We start from the raw sequence: 21,449 nt of genomic DNA, 5'->3' as shown, positions 1-21,449 counted from the left end.
AATATCAGTGACCTTTCCAGGCTCGTCGATAAGGCTTGCCTGCAAAAGGTCCCTAAGCTGTCCCGTGCTGCACGGCTACCCACAATCTTGCATACCAAGGTCGAGGCCTCCAAGGAGGCGATTGTCAAAGTGAGAAGCTAGAGATAGACTTCTGAGAAGAAAAGGCAAGGTACGGCAACCTCAGTTGAGGATGACGGAGCAACTGCCATGGAGTCCTCCTAGGGGGAGAGAGAAGACCAGAAGACGCCAAAACTTGCCACAAGAAAAACTATCCGAAATATGCACACACCTGACGAAGTAGAGGCTAAAAAGGAAAAAAACGAAATGGTGACGGGGGGAGCAAGAAACGGGGCAGACAGGGGAAGGGGCAAGAGGGTGGGGCTGGTGGAGAAGAAGAGAGATGATGGCACATTGGCTAGGCACAGAAATGAGGTGGTGTTGGGCGGAGAATGGTAGGCAAGAGGAACGAGCAGGAGGGGGCCGAAATGGAAACGACGAATGCAAGGAGGCGGGGCACAAATCCGGCATTGGCAAGTAGGACTAACGGGAGGGGGGTTGGACGCTGACAAGCAAGGCTACCGAAAGGGGGGCGAGGCACAAGAAAGGACATAGGTAGAAGGGGGGGAAGGGGTGCACACTAGCGGGAGGGAGCTCCAAGCTCGACCATCAATCCTGTTGTTTTAGCTTTTTGGACTTCATTCGATTTGTGTTGGGAGGAGTCCCTCACAGTTCGTATCAGAGCTAACCTAATCGCCGAGGCGGAAAAAAGCAAGATTTGGTGCCATTTGTGTTTTTCAATGTTGCCTAAGCCAGGTATCTCTCGGTCACACCATATCTGCATTTTGCATCTACAATAGGTGCTTTTCTAGGTTTGCCGAGACAGGATAGGATTTTTGTGGATTCTAAGAGAAGGGAGAAATGAAATGAAATGAAATGATATATTAACGTCTCTAAGAGGCCATAATGGCCTATGAGACCAAAACTGAGAGTACATCTGAAGTTGGTGTCTCATCAAAGAGAACAACTAAATGAGACTAAAAAGTACAATAAACTGATTGTCCTACAGTTATAAGAACAGAACTGTAAGACTCCGATATGATAATGAGTAGAAAATACTGGAAAATACTGAAAAATGTATATCAAGTAGATCCATGTATGCTGATCAGTTGAAGTGTTGCCCTCTCCTTAGATCAAGTATCTCCGCCATGGGGCTGTCTAGAATGGAGAGGTCGTAAAAGCGAGGTAGGCGCCTCCGATGCCGAGCAATAATGGCTCTGATCTGGCGATGGTGGGGATGCCGTGGTCGGGATCCTGGTGGGCGTGGCCGACGAGCACGACATAAGATAACTGCTCTATCAATGGTGACTCCCTGGGAGCGTGGTCAGTGCCCTGATGGCCCAATGGAGGAGGTATCAGGAGGTGTGTGGGCTGGGTTGCTAGTGCTGGTGCCGAAGAAATCTGTCAGGGTCCTCTGTCTAGGTACATCATGGCTCGACCTCTTGTCTGCCAAGAGGATCTCTCTGTGTCTCCTGAGCTCAAGTAGAAACAATCCCAGGCATCTCTGATCCTCAAACTCCATAACCTGCGTAATGGCCCAAAACCCTCTCAGAAGAGGCAGTGATATCTCCCTCGGATCTCATAATAGACTGTACATCGGCAAATGTAGTGTTCCTCTGTCTCTACCTCCTGGTAGCATAGCTAACAAATGCGGTCATCCAAGATCTGATGCACATATCGCCCTGTCTCAATCCACAACTGGTGTGATGAGGTCTGGATCTGTCCAATGGCACAACGTATCCCATGTGATAGGTGTGCATGCATGCATGTGAAATTGTCCCCAGAAACCCCTATTTTTTGAAAGAAAAAGGAAATGTTGATGGGGGGAGCAGGAAACGGAGGCAGACATGCAAAGGGACAAGAGGGCGGGGCTAGCAGAGAAGAAAAGAGACGACGGCGGAATGGCTAGGCACAGAGGCAAGGTGGTGCTAGGCGGAGAATGGCAAGCAAGAGGAATGAACAGGAGGGGGGCGAAATGGAAACGACGAATGCAAGCAGGCAGGGCGCAAATTGGGTACTGGCGGGTGGGGTTAATGGAAGGGGGGCTGGGCGCTGACAAGCAGAGCTAACGGAAGGGAGGCGAGGCACAGGCAAGGACACAGGCAGAAGGGGGAGAGGGGTGCACGCTAGCAGGAGGGAGCTCCAAGCTCGACCATCAATCCTGTTGTTTCAGCTTTTTGGACTTCGTTCGGTTTGGGCTAGGAGGAGTCCCTTACAGTTCGTATCAAAGCTAACCTAATCGCCGAGGCGGAAAAAAGGAAGATCTGTGTGCCGTTTGTGTTTTTCAATGTCACCTAAGCCACGTATCACTCGGTCACACCATATCTGCATTTTGCATCTGCAATAGGTGCTTTTTAGGTTTGCTGGCAGGATAGGATTTTTGTGGATTTTGAGAGAAGGGGGAGAAAGGGGAGATTTGTATGCATGCATGCGGGTGAAATTGTCCCGGGAAACCCCTGTTTTTTGAAAGAAATCCTCGTTCTCTCTCAGTTATGTCAGTGCTGCAGTGTAGGTCTCTGCTTTTTCGCACGGTGTATGTAGTCGACTAGCGTGGGCTGTAGGGCTTGCAGCCAGGCATGCACAGAAAAGCGATCATGAGAAGGTTCCATGAGGGCAGCAAGCTGCTGTCTAGGGCTAGATGTGCTCTGAATTGTGGCACCTACAACAGACGGCATGCATTGCGCAGGAAAGCAGCAAGCAGTTTTTGCAAAGATGAGCAGCTGTTCACAGATGCACAGATGGCTGTACAGGCCTTGCAGCAAGTCGTACAGGCCTAGACAGGCCGTACACACAAACCACGTGTAAAAGCTGGTGCAGATGGGAGTTGGCGGACAGTAGGCACCAGGGGAGAGAGAGAGAGAGAGAGAGCACAGATAGATGGCAGGCTGTTTTTGCAGGAAAAAGCATGCTACAGCCAATTATAAAGGGGTTGCATTTTTTTTAAAAGGAAAGCTATGCTATTTTTGCCATAAGAGGATGCCATCTGGTATGCTCGGATTTATGAAGAGACGATGGCTGTCCAAACTCAAAAGAACATCTTTGAGAAACCTCAAACAACACGAACCTCTGAGTAGGCTTCCAGCATAAATGAAAGTTTGAGTCTGAGAAGGCTCCACAGAACCAAACCCAGTCTTCAAGTGAACCCAATCCGAAGAAGGAAGAAAAGCACCAGTAGATCCTCCAAAAAATTAGGGAGGCAGGTGTTTCTCTTGCGGTGAGAAGGGCCATATTAAGGCGAATTGTCCAAAGGCCAAAAGCAAGGCAGCTCATTTGACCGAAGTATCATCAAGTAACCCTCAAATTTCTCCCATGGATACTATTGCTTTAGGTCAGAGTGCTTGCAATGGAATGTGTTTTCAGCATGGCAGTCTTTAGTCCTAACGAATTAATAGGTATATATGGGTCGGTGTTAGGAGAGACTGTGCACATTCTTTTTGACCCTTGTAGCACTCACAACTTCGTTAATGCTAAACTTGTGCAAAAGCTGGGAGTGAAGACACAACCAAGTGATCACGTGTATCGTGTGAACCTGGCGGCGAGACACGGACAGATCTAGGACAGGCATGTGTCTCAGTTACTGATATCTAATCAGAGTTATACGTCCATGTAGATTGGAAGGGTCATGTCTTGTCCTTTGTAATGGAGGATACTCCAGTATATTTGAAGGGTGATTTTGTGGTCCCACCCTCTATATTGTAAACTCAGCAGGACTTCGTAATATAATGTATATTTGTTATGAAGTGTTTCACTGTGTTGATACACTGGTTTAGGAAGCATCAGTGTAGGGTTTCGCAGATGTTTTCTCTGCGAAGTTAGTTATGGTCTTCTAGCTGGACGATTGGTTGATCACAAGACTATTTGGATTTCAGGGTCTCACCCTATGAGTGTTGCATCTTACAGGATGAGCCAGCTAGGGGAGTACGAGACTGCTTGACAGCAGTCGGAATATCTCAAGACTAGGACAGATCGCATTGTGGGAGATGCATTAGGATGAGAGTTGTCAAATGTGTAGACATGTGAATAATTTCAATATTGCTTCCAGTGGTTTACTTGTAGGATGGACCATGAGGTGTAGTGCACCAAGACTTAGTTGGGAAAGGATTGATCACCTTGACTCAGCTTTAAAAGTCTCAATATGGTGTGTATCCTAGTGTTATAGAATGCTAGAATCTGCAGCATGTAGAGTGTCTGGGTGTATCTATATTTTCAAACCTTACTATGTCCTATCCTTATGGGAGATAGTTACCTTACGGTAGACAGAGTTACACGAGACTTGACAAGGAAATTTGAAGGGTATTTTGGATGGGATTGCTAGGATATAGAGGGTGAATCTTTACCCAATTTTGTGCTGACTTATATGATTCCTTGAGAGGGCTATGTCGGGCCAATGGGCATTTCATTTGCCCATGGACCCACTCGCAAAGTTTGACCCCCATCGGACGCCATACGAGCGTGATGTCCCACACAAACCCGTAATTTTTGCAATAGGGGACCCCTTGGGCACTATGCAAAAAATAGCGGTGGCAACACCATCCTACCCATCTAGCATCCAATGGTGGTGAAACTTTGCGAGTGGAGGGGTAGCAGCCCCATGGACGCACTTACAAAGATTCACCCCCATCAGACACCATACGAGCGTGACGTCCCACCCACTATTTTTTGCATAGGGGATCCCTTTGGCACTATGCAAAAAATAGCAGGTAGCAACACATATTCGGAAACGGTTTGTTGTTCTAGGATGATAAGAGTTTGTGCACCGGCTTGTGTTGGGATTAGGAGATGAATTCCTTATGATTGTCGCAATGCTCTTACAATAGGTCATTCGGAAATTCGACGGGCTTATGTTTTTTTTATCATCCTCAATCCAATGGGCAGACGGGTTTTGAAGGTTATGCTCTGTGCATACGGCTCCAGGCGACCATTTTATTGAGAGAGGTACATCTCTATGGTCGATTTGCCTATGACACTACTGAGCATATAGTTCTGACAATAGCTAGAATATGTTTGGTAGGAGTTGGGTTAAGCCCCAAATTCCCTCAGACTTGATAGCTTGAAGGAGACACAATTGCGGTGCCTGATAGTTAGGAGACTCTAAGAGGTAGGTATGATATCCCCTAGGTACGAGAATTTACCAGATCCTAGAAAGAATGGGTATGCCGTTGCAGCTAGCAGATATTTGTTTCAGCGATTTGAGGTTTCCAATTCCATGAGGAGTTGGAGGATTGAAGGGTGGTTTATGTTCTTCAAGGACTTGGGAAGGTTCTGTTTTTCTATCTTGTTCCCACGGTCATATGCTAGAGGAACAGGAGCTTCAGTTGAGCTGGTTCCTTGATACATGGCTATGTGGATTTAATAGACACGTATAAACCTGATTTCAGAGACAACTGATGCAAGTCTCCTTCATTTATTTCCAAGGGTGGAAAGCACGTGGATTTAGTTGGCTAAATCCAAGGTTATTGGCTATTTATGACGGGACTGTTATTTATAGTAGCAATAAGCACTATATAGGTGAGTCTTGGGTTATTATTGATTCATTGTGGTTTGGACCTTGACCTGGACCAAGAGGCTTACTCCTTCCATGGACGTGGCAAATCACAGGTAGTCTTGCTGAGGGCCCTTGTGGGTAGGCACTAGTGGTATGGATGCCAGGGCTGACTGGCGTGGACTCATGAGAGTGGAACCTTAGCCCCTGGCTCAAAGGAGGTTTGCAGACGCAAAACTACAGTTGGGTGGTGAGCTTGCATACACTCCCTTTATTTGGTTTCTCTAATCTTGTTTATGCCTGTGTGTTAGGTGATCCTTGGGAGGAGTCCCCTACAATGGGTCACGCAGGCTTTTTTGCGAGACCACTCCACACCCAACCATATATTCACACTCAAAGCCATCATCTGTACCCCACCTGCCTCTTGCCCCTCCCCCCCACCCCACCCCACCCCACCCCACCCCACCCCACCCCACCCCACCGCACACCCTCCCCACCCCTTCCTCCTCCTCCTCCGGACCTCCCCCCCTTTTTGAGGGAGCTTAACCATGGAAAGGAGTAAACAATGCACAGGTGCGAAGGTAGTAGGAGAGACGTAGATAATTTATTTGAATAGACAGCCTTAATCCATGCTTGGCCCTTTGTTCATCTAAGCTAGTAAACAAATCATTATTGGACCATTTTAAATTGCAATTCTCCATGTTTATGCAGATCAAGAAAAAAAAATTAATAAAAGAACCACTTTTAAAAATCATCATGTTACTTTCAATAGATATGCTGTCGTGTGGTCAATTCGCTTTTGCATAAGTGACTCCAGCTTTTTCAAGTAGCCATCAAACCTAAACATCAGACCCAACATAGATCATTGATATTTTATTGTACAATACCTTTCAGTTTTTTCACTATCAAGTGAAACACAACTCACACTGAATGCAATACTGTGTTTCATAAACCTTTGCATTGTCTTAAATGTCCATCTGATGCAGCTAATCAATGCTGAGTGACGTTAACCAGCTTGTGACGCCGTTGTGACTTGGCGTGACCAGTGGCTGGACTGATATCGGGAGGCAACTAACACGTGTGGCAATGGGCATAGGTGCTAGAATCAATTTAGGGAACTTGGTTAGATGCTACTGAAGTAATTCAAATAATGCCAAGTCCATGCCTTCCTCCTCATGATGCCATGTGAGGCTTGCCTCCAAAGAAAAGCATGTATGGCTTAAAACAAGCACCAAGATTATGGAATGATAGGATATTATCGCTGCTAAGCAATTAACCATGCAATATAATGCCAAACCTGTTGGGCTCCCTAAAGCAATGTTGACAAGTAGCCAGTCTAACCATGGCAGCCAGCACATCTGTCCAGATTAAAACAGCGTGGAGCTCCCCTGCTAGCCCATTCTACCCCCTCTTGAGCACCTCCTTCCCAATCTTTCCCCTCTGCATATTGACCCCCCTCTCCCTTGTGGTTTACACCCCAAACCCCCATATTACCCATTTTTGAGAATAATAAATATGTATACATGATTCTTGTGAATATATATATCATGTCATGAATGTACACGTTGTTTTAGAATTAAAACTTCATGTAACATCTCCCGTAAATGTTAACACTGTAAATAAACCTTGAAAAATGGTAACTTGTGCATTCACGTGGGCTATGGATAAATTTTGGTGTGGTACAGTGATTGGACCATTCAATGAAAGACATGTATGTTGTGTTAGATTGTGCACAGGCGGAAGCATCGACAAAAGAAGAGAGAGAGAGAGAGAGATTGCAGACAATATCACTTGATTATATCAAAAGAGGTTTACAATGGTAATAGCCAGCAAGAAGGCACCACAATGTGTGCTTGAGGATGGATGAGAACAAGCGAGGGGAGGGAGGTCTTTAAATAGGCAGGCTCACAGCCCACACAAAGCAACTCAACATGCATTAATAAATAATGCAAGCCAAATAAATAAGGTTACCAACTTAAGGCCTTTTCCCCTTACACTAAAGAGATGCACAAATATTTTAACACCCCCTTTGCAGCTCATAGTGTGCAAAAAAAATGAAGATAAGATATAAAGATGCAACCATGGACACTCCACTATTGCGCAGTACCGAACACACCTCGGAAAGAGCACCCGCCATTCAATGAAGGGAGGGTATGCTGCAGTTACAAGGGATACGTCAAAAGACCAATCCGCGGGTTCTCAAATATAGTCAGTGCCTGGCAAACACTATAAATATACCGGAACCTTTCTATCGCGGAGTTTGGCTCGTTACTAACGTAGGATTACTCGTTAGTTTCATTGGGTCTGCCGCTTAGCGTAAAAGCGATCATTATTCAAACACGGTATCCGCGTTTTGCAATGGTAATCAAACTTGCCAGGAAAGATCTACAGGGCTATCACCTTCTTTGGCCAGATCTTCCAACCTTTTCAGAATTCCTTGAGGGGGGGGTTCCCACCCTTCCCCCTACTGCAAGTTCTCCCCCGCACGGGGCCAGAGGACTATCAAGTGACATTACTTCACGTACGTGCTTTTCCACCTCTGACTCCTCGAAACAAAATGCCACCACGAACCACAAAGAATTTTGCTTGGCTCCGAATTCCCACACCAGTGTGTAGTGAACTCCAAATTAGATAGAATGATGAGTTGTCGGACAAACCGCACCCACTATCCCCCAACGGTGGACTATGAACACATCACATCCCAAAAACCTCAAACAAAGAACTCGGAAAACATCTTGTCTAGAGTCTTTGCTACACCAAGCAATGAGCCTCGAACACATCTAGTTCATAGCTCCACAAGATGACCTGTCCTTCTTTTTCTTTTTCTTTTTCTTTTTCTTTTTTAATATATATATGTATATACAAATATAACATGAGCTGAAAAAAGCCCCCTCTCCTGCCCACAAGCCTCCTCTGAAAGCAACATGTGGGGGGAGCCATTGCTTAGGGCTAGAGAAGCATGCCAATGCCAAGACTCTCCTGTGCAAAAAGTGCCCTGGGATCTCTTGAAGTGTCAAAAGCCGAATCGGAATTTGAACCTTGTCCTTGCCCTTCGATGACGAGGACTTGTCTTTGCCTTTGGTTGTGTCCTTCTTGGACCGACAATCCTTAGACAAATGACCGTTCTTCCCGCACGAGTAGCACCAACTCCGAACTTTCTCCTACACAAAAGTGCCTAATCAGAATCACTAGACAAATTTAACTTACCCTGTGAGACGAGGACGGACTCTTCTTCCAAGAGAAGGGAGCTGAGGTCATCACAATCAAGTTGACTGTTTGTGACCTGGCACCTCAAAGCCCAAGAAACCACATCATACTCCGGTGGAAGCTTGGTGATGATAAGTGCAGCCAACTGAGCAGAGGATAAGGCAGCACCCATTGCCAGTACTGGTCATGGATAACCGTGGCCTTCATTAAAAACGACTGCATTGAACTACCCGCAAAAAATACGAGACTGCAGAGTAACTGCCCTCATCCAAGAATCTCGAGCATAGAGATCCTCCAACTTGAACCAAACTTGATGTGCATTGGCAAGAGTTTGCACGGCCGGTGAGACCTCCTTCAAGATGGTCAGCACGAACGCCAAATGCGCCTTCAAACAATCCTCCCAGTCTTGTAATTCTGCAAGGAATTCGTCCACCTGATCCTAGGTCCAACGTCTACTCGGTGTTAGAGGACGCTCGGGCTTCTTCTCACTGCCCCAAACAATCTCCCATAGACCCTTATGAATAAACCAGACCCGCAGATTCAGCTTCCAATGAGCATACTTGGTTCCATCCAACTTGTCCTCCTCGTTCGTATAGGGGAGACCCAATATCCACAGCAACAAAGTACGCCGCAAAAACCGCAAATGTCAGCACTCCAAGACTTCTCTCGAGCACTTTCCAATGGAACAAGGCACGATGATCAATCAGCCTCCTCTCTCAAAACTGAGAGAAAGGGGCTGGACACCAGCAAAAAAGCAGTCGCATAACTCACCGGAACACACAACCAAAGGGGGAAGCAGGGGAAGAAGCAGGAGAGTCAAAACCGCTTGTTGGGCTGCTCTACACATGAAGAAAGCACCTTCCACTGCTGCCCGAACAGAAAAAACAGCCACAAAACACCAGCAACAAACTGAAATTGCTCTAAGACGCAAAATGCATCACCTTCATCAAGGATGCACCTTGGCACCAAGAAGCACAAGAAGAAGGAAATCATTGATGAAGTAGAGGCACCGAAGAAGAAAACGTAGCAGCTCCTCCAGAAAAAAACGCAGCACTTCAGTGAAGAAAAAAAACGCAGCACCTTTAAAACACAAGAGGAGAGGGAAGCAAAAATGCAGAAGGCAGCCCCTTGAACCCAGGCGATTGATACCGTGTTAGAGTGTGCACATGCAGAAGCATAGACAAAGGAAGAGAGAGAGAGAGAGAGAGAGAGAGAGAGAGAGAGAGAGAGATTGCACACAAAATCACTTGATTATAGCAAAAGAGGTTTACAATGGTAATAGCCAGCAAGAAGGCACCACAATGTGTGCTTGAGGATGGATGAGAACAACTGAGGGGAGGAAGGCCTTTAAATAGGCAGGCAGTGTCAAAGTCATGCAGCAGCAGCGTGCACACCACCCTAGGGCACTGAGCAACGTCGGTGGTGGCTGGGCTCCCATCTCCTTGCCGTTGCTCCCCCCAAAAACCCGGCCGGAGGAGATATCTATGACAAAGTGCCACCACACCCTATATATGGCTCTTCGACTTCCCATGCTCTTGCATATGGGATAATCCACCACAACTTCTAGTCATGTGATAACCTGAGAGTAGCTAAGAGATGCACAGATATTTTACCATGTTGTGCGTCAATATTTTTTCCTTCGAATCAACATTGACCAGAGAAGCAAAAACAACACACACAAAAAAATCTAAGTCCCACTGGCTGCCATAGCAACTCGAGATATCCATTTGTTTGGGTAACTAAGGGCCCCATTTGGGCATGGATCGTGTTAGGCTAGCATTGAGAAAGGCCTTACACCGACTGCGAGACAGGAGTTAGATTCCAGGATTACGGGACAGTTGGATGTTCTTTTACTGCAAGAGCATCACATTTCTGATTCCCAAATCAATCAATATGGAAAGATTCTTGCAGGTCAGAGTCACACTTTTTGGGAGCCTTCCTTGGGCAGGAGCCGTGGAGTATGTATCTCTATTGGTGACAAATAGCTAAGCAGTGTGTGTGGCCATGGGACTTTGGTTGCTAGCAAAGCCATGTGGATTGCCCTACAGATTGGAGACACCAGATTGGGATTCTGAATGTGTATGCTCCTACACATATGAGAGCCAAAGGGCAATTTTGGTCTGATATTGTTGTGTCCCTTCCTACCTTTGATTCTTGGGGATTATTGGAGGAGATTTCAATAATCTTGAATCTCAGCAAGACTTGAGGGTGCAGTATCTGCATGGAGGGAGCCACGCAATGGATTCTTTTCTTGGGATTGCAGCGGCTCAGCAGGAAAGTTGGGATCAGTTGATGTTCTTGGCACATTGTTTGGATAGTTGGCATGAGACCTCCTTTCGCAGACTTTCTGGTAGTCTAGCCTTCTCTTGAGGCTTTAGGCGGCAGGCAGCAGGCGACTAGAGAGATTCAACAATTCTATGTAGATCATTGGGTTGTTGCCAGAGGTGGCTCAATTAACATTCAAGCCAGGACCACTATGTCAGATCATGCGCCTTTTCATTTACTGCTTGACCCTCCCTCTATGCCAACCCCAGGGTGGCCTTGTAGGATCCTTGATAGTTTATTCTAGTGTAGGGAGGTCAAGGAGGCCATTAGACTGCTATGGGATAGAGATTGGACAGATACAGAGGATGTGGCGGAGAGGGTGGCCCAAACCTTGGTCGAGTCAAGCTGAATCGTAAGGAGATGGCAGAGGCATGCACAAGGAGTATGCAGGAGGAGGATGTTAACAGTCATCTTCTGTCTGTACACTATGTCAGGGCCTCTGTTGTGGGTGTGCCCGCCCAGTTTTGTTGTGTCCCCATTTTTTCCTCACTTCCATGTATTTTTCCTATTTCATTGGAGACAGTGGGACGTCGAGGGTTTGCTGATTTAGGTGCTGATTGGAGAGTGTTTTGGGCTGTACAGGACTTGGAGATCGGGTAGAAGGTGGCCATCATCGTTGGACAACCACCTTGCATTCTATTTGCAGCCTCTTCTTCTTCTTTTTTCCCACCCACCCTCCCTTCACAAGACTTTGTGACCCCTTGAGCTGGCAGATTTGCTTGAGATGGTTGAGAAGCACGTGAAGATCCAGACACTCCTCACGTTCCCGATGGACCGCCAGTTGGATGAGAACAACTACGGCATATGGAAGGTAATGATGGAATCTGTTTTGGAGTCTTATGACTTGGTTGATTTCATTGTTGTTGGAGTTCCACGGCCAAAGCTAGAGGACGGGGAGTTACCCTCTATTCGGAAGGAACGGGAGGCACAGGCACAGTTATGGGATCATGTCAATGCCAGAGTCCATTCTTTCATCTTCCTCAATTGCACACCATAGGTGATCAATCATATAAAGCATATGACGCTGGCCGGAGGTATTTGGCAGCATTTGGCTTCTCTCTATAACAGGGTATCACCCATGAAGAGAATCTCCTTGGAAGTTCAGATGCGGGTGATGAATCCTGCAAAGTCGTCGATGATGCAAGAGCACATCAACAAGCTGTAAGCTCTTCAACAGGAAGTTCTCCAGGCAGGGAAAGAGATATCATCAGAGGATATGGCCATAACGTTGCTATCACATTTGCCCTCTCAGTACTCAGCCTTTTAATCTTCGTTGATCACCAATGGTGTGATATGCAGCGGAAGTCTTTGTATTGGAAGATCCTGTCACACAAATGCTCACACCGTCTTCTGTATCCTGAGTTTCGTGAGTTTAGAAATCCACTTTAATACTTCAAACTTTAAAGAGATATGAGAGAGAGATATGAGAACTGTACACCAGATTGGGTCCCAAATTACCCACTGACGGGCCCCCTATCCCGATACAAGATTTGCTTTATTACTTTAGAGAGAATGACTGTGGATTGTAGATAAGCCATACGCAAGATCTCGGAGGATCGAAAGCTTAGCTGAACTATACACGGCTGTAGAAACACCTCAATGAACTGATCTCGAGCCTATGCACTCTTCCCAAGGGCATGAGAAAGGGCTGCACACCTGAGGCTGAGAAAAGAAGGCGGTGGATTGTTCTAAGCTATGTTAGAATGCTGTAAATGCTTATGAATGCTGTGTTACCTTCACCAGATGGCTGGGGCAGATGTGGATGATGATTAGAAGGCTGAGAACTGCTGTAGACTGAAACGCAGACTATATGGATAACGCTGGACTGAAACGCAAACTGTAGGCTGATGCTGGACAGAAACGCAACGCTGTAGGCTAATGCTGGACAGAAACGCAAGTCTGTTTGCTGATTTGGGGACTGTGGAGGACTGTACGGCTGCGACCTCCTATCCCAATAACAAGATAGTATTTGCTTTATTACTTTAGCGAGAATGATTGTGGACTGTAGATAAGCCAAACGCAAGATCTCGGAGGATTGGAAGCTTGGCTAAACTCTACACGGCTGTAGAAACACCTTAATGAACTGATCTCGAGCCTATGCACTCTTCCCAAGGGCATGAGGAAGGACTGCACACCTGAGGCTGAGAAAAGAAGGCGGTGGACTGTTCTAAGCTATGTTAGAATGCTGTAAATGCTTATGAATGCTGTGTTACCTTCACCAGATGGCTGGGGCAGATGTGGATGATGATTAGAAGGCTGAGAACTGCTGTAGACTGAAACGCAGACTGTATGGATGAGGCTGGACTGAAATGCAAACTGTAGGCTGATGCTGGACAGAAACGCAAGGCTGTAGGCTGATGCTGGACAGAAACGCAGGTCTATTTGCTGATTTGGGGACTGTGGAGGACTGTACGGCTGCGCCTGAATGCTGTCCTCCTGTACTGCTGCGTTATGATTGCTGAATTGCTGCGTTGGTACTGCTGAATTGCTGCGCTTGAGACTATGGATCACTGAAGCAAAAACGCAAATGCTCAAAGGGTTGGAGAAGCAAAGATCAAGAACTCCAAGGCTGGATGAGACTAGTCTAGTGCTGAAGGCAAGGGAACTCCTAGGGCTTAGGAGGAAAGCTCTTAGCACACTGAAGACTGAATGAGAAACTAAGCCCTATGCAAGCCTATTTATACTAGATAGGGGCTGGTCAAGTTGACTGGTCATTTATTTAACAAAGTTATATTTATAAATGACAATAAATGCTAAATAAATACCATAAACTATGGGAAAAATACGAGATAAATCCTACTAAATTCCCTAAGGCTTCTGGGATGTTCTAAATGATGCACAGGCATATGAATGCATATTATGCAGGATGCAGAGTGCTTTGTGATGCAAACCCTAAGGCTTCTACTGACTCTACATGCATGAATGATTCTCTCCAAGTGGGTTAAGGGACTTGACTAACTGACTGACCCGCTAATGCTGAGTAATGACCTACGTAGCTCATGCCTGACTTATCCTGGATTGAGGGTGTACAATGGGGTCACAGCTTACGACAACTATCATCCTACTAGGTTCTAATAATGTACAAATGTTGCACTGCTGATGATGAGCCAATTTGTCACCATGCACTGAGTGCAGAGTGCATGTGACAAGTGGCAGGCTCAGCACCATCACACGGGAGGAGCTTGTGCCCATGGTCTTGGACCAGGAAGAGCGATTCACGAACCCTCCACAGGGCGGAGGTTATGAGGCCTTAACTGGCCAACGGTCGAAAGGCCGTAATAACAACAAGGGCAAAGGGAAGGCTTCAACGGAGAAGTCTTCTAAGAAGAAGCCCGACTCAAACCGAGAGAAACTGAAGGCCGAGAGGACCTGTAATGATTGTGGCGAAAAAGGCCACTATTGGAGGAAGTGTCCCAAGCGGACTGGGAAGAGTGCTGATTCTTCAGCTTCAGTTGCAAAGACTCCAACCTTGGTGCACTTGGAGATGTTAGACACGGATGCTTCATCTTCCGAGTGAGGAGGCAGTTAAATTCACCGCAAAGGATACTCGGGAATGGATTCTTGATAGTGGTGCTCCCAGGCACATGACTCCTTCTCGTGACTTCTTTCAGGATCTAAAACGGCAGTCAGGTCGCATTTTCATTGGCGACAATTCCACCATACCGATACACAATGAGGGCCGAATGGAGCTCATTCCCGATGGCAGAGGGGGGAAGCATTCCTCTCATGTTCTTTACGTCCCAGCACTTGGTTTTCATCTGTTGTTAGTGCATTAGATGTGCAAGACTGGCTTCCGGGTGGAGTTTGAGGAGCATTCTGTTGCTCTTGGGGACCGCGAGACTGGCCAAGTTGTTTGGGAAGGCGACGTGGAGAATGGTATATACAAACTCTCCGCACTCTCCTCTTTGACAGGTTCTCAGATTGGTGATTTGTGGCACTTTCGATTTGGCCACTTGAATGTGGATGCACTGCGGCGAGCTTTCCGGGACCAGATGGTGGTTTGCTTGCCAGATGTTGGCAACAGGCAAGGACACTATAGTTCTTGCATTCGTGGTAACCAGCATAGGGAATCTTTTCCGAAGCAGGCTTCCAGGCGGGCTTGGAAACCTTTGGAGTTGGTACACACTGACTTGTGTGGACCTACGCAGACTACATCCTTGGGAGGTTCTTTGTACTTTATGCTGCTTGATGATTGTTCCACATTCACATGGGTTTATTTCCTTTCACAGAAGGACCAAGCTTTTGCTCGGTTCAAGGAGTGGCATGTGATGGTGGAGAAAGAGTCTAGCTTGCAGGTGAAGACTCTTCGGGCTGACAAAGGAGGAGAATTTTCTTCCAATGCTTTCGTGAGATTTTGTACGGAACATGGCATCAAACAAGCAGGAGCTAGCCAATACAGGTTCGCCGTCAGAGAATGGAGTAGTTGAGCGTAAGAACAGGACTGTGGTGGAGATGGCGAGTACGACGCTGGAGCATCGTGATCTTCCTCGTCTGCTTTGGGGAGAGGCTCTGGCTACGGCTGTCCATATCGTCAACCGTTCTCCGACGACTTCAGTACCGAACATGACTCCCTTTGAGGCATATTTTGGTAGGAAACCTGATGTCTCCCATTTCCATGTGTTTGGGAGCGATGCATATGTTCACATTCCCAAGAAGCAGAGGGGGAAGCTTGACTCAAAGTCCCAAAAGCTTGTCTTTGTGGGTTATAACTCTCTTTCCAAGGGATACAGATGTCTGATCCAGAGAGGAACAAGGTTGTTGTCAGCAGGGATGTGGTCTTTGATGAGCATGTTCCGGTTTCCACTGTTGATGAGCCGCCACTTCTTGGAGACCCAAAAGATTCTGATGATGATTCCCAGTCGATTGTTCCAGCTAGACAGCCTCATTCAGTTGAGGAGGTTGAGCCTGCAGCTGGAGATGAGCCCTCGCAGCAGCAGGAGGCTCCGCATTCTGTTCGAGTACCCAGGTGGTTGGTGGACACCATTCGGGAGTCAGGTGTCATGGAGCTTCCCTCCGAATGGACCACAGAGGACGGACCTCGAAGATCGCACAGAGTTCGTGATAAAAGTCGCTTTGATGTCTTGTATCATGCGGGACAAAGAGCCCACTTCCATCAAGGAAGCCCTTGCACAGGATACTTGGAGGAAAGCCATGCAGGTGGAACTAGATGCCATTGAGAAGAACAACACTTGGTAGTTGGTACTGAGGCCGTCGAAACAATCTGTCATTGGTGTCAAGTGGACCAAGTATACGTGAGATGGGTCAGTGGACAAACACAAAGCCAGACTTGTGGCTAAGGGTTATGCTCAACGGCCTGGCATCGACTATGAGGATACCTTTGCACCGACAGCGAGGATTACCATGATTCAGACTGTTCTTGCCCTTGCTTCTTCTCAGCGGTGGCCCGTATATCAGATGGATGTTAAATCTGCGTTCCTTAATGGTGACCTGCAGGAGGAGGTGTATGTTGAGCAGCCTCCAGGCTTTGAGGTTCCAAGATCAAAGGGGATGGTTTATAGGTTGCGGAAGGCCTTGTATGGTCTTAAGCAAGCTCCCAGGGCTTGGAATCAGAAGATTGATTCCTTCTTTCTACGGACTGGATTTCAGAGATCCGTTGCAGATCCCAACCTATCTCTTTCGGGAACGTGGCATGGTCATGTTGATCATCCTTTATGTGGATGACCTCATTCTCACCGGCGGTCATATGGAGCACATTGCAGTGACAAAGGCTGCCTTGTCAAATGAGTTTGAGATGACCGATTTAGGCTTACTCCACTTCTTCTTGGGATTGGAGATCTGGCAGACCCAAAGGGGGTTCTTTGTCTCTCAGCAGCAATATGTTCATGAGTTGCTTGAGGTCTTTGGGATGGAGAACTGCAAGCCTATCACGTTGCCGATGGACCCGAACACAAAGCTTACAGTGAATGATCCTTGTGAGCCAATTGATGCCTCTCTGTACCGGAAGCTGGTTGGTTCATTGATCTGGTTGCTGAACACTAGACTTGAGCTTTCCTATGGCGCTGTTGAGCTCATTCATGCAGACGCCGTTGAAGTCTCATTGGGACGCAAGATTGCGGATCTTGCGGTATTTGCAGGGTACGAATGATCTTGGACTCTTCTACACCACTGGAGGTGACACAAAAGAACGAGTTCGACTCCAAGGTTGGAGCGACTCAGATTGGGGAGGAGATCCAAACATGAGGAGATCCACATCAGGCTACGGTTTTTCCCTCAGCTCAGGAGCGGTTTCATGGAGCAGCAAGAGGCAGCCGACTATTGCCTTGTCATCAACAGAGGCAAAGCACCGGGCTGCTTGTGGTGCTGCTTGCGAGGTTGTGTGGCTGCGGAGGTTGCTTGGCGAGATTGGGTTTCCACAGACGGAGCCCACGGTCATCCAGTATAATAACCAGAGCTGTATCGCTGTTGCTCGGAACCCAGTCTTCCATGCCCGGACCAAGCACATAGAGATACAATATCACCCACTTGCAGGATGGTACCCCACGGTGAAAGTACATTCCTCCACAGTGGTTTATGTCCCACATCTCTTATCTCCCTCCTTGAGATTTTGTATAGGTTTTGTTTTTTGGCATAAATTTTTCCTTTGAGTGCGGTTGGTCACACTTGTATCTTTTGGCACTTTAGGCGTGTTTGTATGAGATTTTGTGGTAATATAATCAGCCCTGTTTTACTTGACAAGAAGAAAGGCCTTCCATGGCTCCCCTCTAGGTGCAGGCCTTGTCCACACTTATTCGGGTGATGAAACAATCGTTCCATAGCTCCAATCCTAGTTATAAGCCTTGTTCACTAAGTTTGCAGAGAAAAGCTTTGCCCTGAAATCATGATCCATGATGCCCAATCACTGTACCACAGCAAAATTTATCCACAGCCCACATGATTGGACCATTCAATGAAAGACATGTATGTTGTGCGTCAATTTTTTCCCGCAGTGAGGTAGTCGAATCAACATTGACCAGAGGAGCAAAAACAACACAAAAAAATATATGTCCCACTGGCTGCCACAGCAACTCAAGATATCCATTTGTGTCCGGGTAACTAAGGGCCCCATTTGGGTATGGATCCTGTTATGCTGGCATTAAGAAAGGCCTTCCATGGCTCCCATCCTAGGTGCAGGCCTTGTCCACAGTTATTCGGGTGATGAAAAAATCGTTCCATAGCTCCGATCCTAGTTATAAGCCTTGTTCACTAAGTTTGCAGAGAAGAGCTTTGCCCTGAAATCATGATCCATGATGCCAAGAACCCCTTCACCCACCCGACCTTGAGACTCTTCACCTTCCTCTGAATCCACTTGAAATCAATTGTAGAAGCCACGCAAGAACCTCCCAACCCCAAATGTTGAGGAGTCAGATGCAGCTCCAGACACAGCAATCAAGGCCCTAACCGCCAACGCTCGTGAATGTGTAAGAAGAAGTAATTCCCTTTATTTGCCCAAGAAAGGTGCACTTTGGCAAGTGGCATCTCGATACTGGTTAGATCTTATATCCACTCTAAGAAAATAGGAGCACATGATCAAGGATTGCCTAGCACAAAGTCATAGCATTAATATATGATCATATGGTTCTATCAACCTTTCAAATCCTCATGACACAAACTTGCAATATCATTCACTGGTTTGGATATGTCACATGATTTGTTTACATATAAGCAGTACTCATAAAATAATTATAAGAGCTTTTAAAGGTTAATTGTAAGTGCCACTCCATTCAAAACTATGTAGAAACAATGTGTTTAGGCTGAGTTGCTAACTTAGCATGGCCACAGCAAATATACTCCTTTTTTGGTGTGTCTTCACCTTTCTGCTGAAGTGAGGTTGTTCCCTTTCTGCTTTTCAACCAAAGAAAGCTCCTCTGTGTTCAAAAACACCTGCAATTTTTATGATGTACCCCTGTTAAGAGAACGAGTCTGCTTAAAGTGTGGAGACTGTTATGGACAAAAACTCCTCATTTAAGCAATCTCCTCTCTATCGAGAACTTTTCAAAGGGTGATCTTAAAAGAGAAAAATCGACATTGAAAAGGGTCTCTAATAATTTTCTTAATAGATCAAGAGTCAAAAAAATGTTCTGATCCATATAGTTTAACTGTATAGTCTCATTTAATCCAAAATGTTACCTTATAATAACCTTATCCAATCCAATTGAAAAATATGCACCTTATAAATGCGTTTGACTGTCAATAACATCGCATTGTACTCCAGATCACAAGAGGTTTCCAAAGCATTGAAAAAATTGTTCATGTGTCCCTCATTAGTTGCATGTGGTAGATCTCCAGCATCCAAAAACCTTGTCCACTAATTTGAAAAAAACAATAATTAAATTAAGAGGCTCTTGACCTGTACACAACAAAGGTTCCTTTGAAAAGTTAGAACATGCCTGTGTGATGTCTCCCTCCTCATTGCCTTTTTCAAACGCTCCAGATGGTGGATGAGTCATGCATGGGTAATGATGGGACATGGACATTGGGTACAAAGGGTAGCCTGGCTCTCAAAATTGGTTATGGTTTTTCAGATACAACACTTGTGGGACACATCCATACACATATAATGCCAATGGTGGATTCTTGTGTGACTAGACCACCACATGTTTTCAGGACGAGTTTTGGGCTGTGCACTCAAGCTCAACCAATGATCTTTGTTCACACACCGATAAGTTGGAAAGTAGCCTTGTAGTAGTAAAATTCTGCAACATGCCGAAGCTTCGGGGGAGATCGTAACTTCAATGTTCAGAAACCAGCACACTTGTCACAATGAAAATTAACGCACAAAAACTGAATGTAAATGTGCAAAAAAATAGAGGGAGGGAGAAGAGGACACAGTATTGGGTCCCGAATACCCTCTGTAGGGCCCCCACCACGAATGGTGTATTTGCTTTTATTAGAATGATGCAAAACTGAAATAAAAGACTGAACCTAAACCTTCTTGCCTGAGGAGAATCCTCTGCCCTTAACCTTCAATCCTTCACCCCTTCTACGTTAGCTTATCCTTGGCTGTCCTAGCCCTTTGATCAGCTTCAACACTTGGTGAAATATGAGATGATTGGAACTGAATTATGCAATGGGTATTTATACCCCTCACTGATGCTAGTCGGCTGGATTAAAACCAGTCGGCTGTCTAAAAATGCCTCACGACCTGTAAAATCAGCATTTAATGCTAAAAAGTGTTGCGCATCACTTATATGGGTGCTGGCCACCATGCGCATGAGATTCTGGCTGCTGGGCAGCCTGTGTGGGCTGCCCCATACCTGGCCTACAGTCCTCTAGGGGCTGTGTACCCTGTCGGCTGCCTGTCCAGGAGCCCTAGGGCTGTCCTACAGCCCTTCCATGGCCATCCCATGGCTGGTGGTTCTACACCTCTCCCATGCCCACATCTGTCCTTGGGGTAGCCCTATGGGCTGGCCCCTTTCCTATATGCAAACCCTGACTGTCTACACAGTAGTGTGGCATCCAGTATCATACCAAATACACAGAACTACTGACATCATTCCAGAGGGAGACTCACAGCATGAACTGGCACTGTTTCATGTGCAGGACAATGCACACCTAACCTTGGACACATGTGCAGGACAATGCACACCTGACCTCGGACGACTGGAGTGGGACCTTGGCTGACTCGTCCCGGACTAGGCTCACATGGGACCAGTTTTCCACCCCACGTCCTGCACCTTCTGTACAGATATATGTCTACGTGGCATCAAGTGCGGGATGCACGTGACAACGGAAGCTCTGAGAGTCTTCTTTCAACCCTAAACACCATCTAGAACATGCTGATGCAAAAATGCAAACAGAAGGGAACGTGCATGCTGAAGACCTGCGAGCTCCTCGAACCTCCGCCTCTCTCGTCTATGTCGCCCCCCTTCCTTCCTCCGCCTCCCCTCCTTCCTCCCCCGTTGTTCGTGTAAAGCTTTTACAGCTTTATTAACATGATTAAGACTTAATTAATGAACATAAGACAAATATTGCAAGAAAAGACTGAGTTGTTTGCATTGAGATAGGGACCTTTCTTAAATAGAGGCCGAAAGAGTGCAAGTGAGGAGGAGCATCCCTAGGAAGGGGTATGGCTCTTGAATCAATGGTTATGTCCTTTGGACTTAGGGTGTGTCTTTTAATGAATAGACATGTCCTTTGATGGTGACCCATGTGTAAGGGTGTGACCCTTCACAGGTGTCTTTCCAGTTAATGAGAGATTAAGGAGTAATTAAGGAGAGATTAAGAGAGTTAAACACAATCGTGACATTCCCTCCCACTTAAAATAAAACTCTGGCTAAGAAGAGATGGTTGTCTTTGAAAGAATTCCCGAAGAAGTTTTGGATATTCCTGTAAGTCTTCATCACTTTGCCAAGTAGAGTCGGAATCATCAAGATCTCTC

At 46.4% G+C, this 21,449-nt stretch overlaps 1 protein-coding gene across 1 annotated transcript in view; it reads right to left on the bottom strand.

Moving 5' to 3' along the window:
- Nucleotides 1-21,449, bottom strand: part of LOC147631402 (uncharacterized) — a 166,436-nt gene that overhangs the window by 110,977 nt on the left and 34,010 nt on the right. Inside the window, exons 4-6 of the mRNA XM_086809182.1 lie at nucleotides 19,239-19,376; nucleotides 18,882-18,952; nucleotides 6,303-6,378 (exon numbers count right to left, since the gene is read on the bottom strand). Coding sequence (XP_086665308.1) covers nucleotides 6,303-6,378; nucleotides 18,882-18,952; nucleotides 19,239-19,376 — 285 coding nt within the window. The remainder of the gene's footprint in view (nucleotides 1-6,302; nucleotides 6,379-18,881; nucleotides 18,953-19,238; nucleotides 19,377-21,449) is intronic.

Source organism: Cibotium barometz, chromosome 15, assembly GCF_041138505.1.
Source record: "Cibotium barometz isolate CiBa-2024 chromosome 15, ASM4113850v1, whole genome shotgun sequence".
NCBI lineage: Eukaryota > Viridiplantae > Streptophyta > Polypodiopsida > Cyatheales > Cibotiaceae > Cibotium > Cibotium barometz.
Note: the sequence above shows the minus strand (reverse complement) of the source record. Positions and strands in the feature narration are given on the sequence as shown.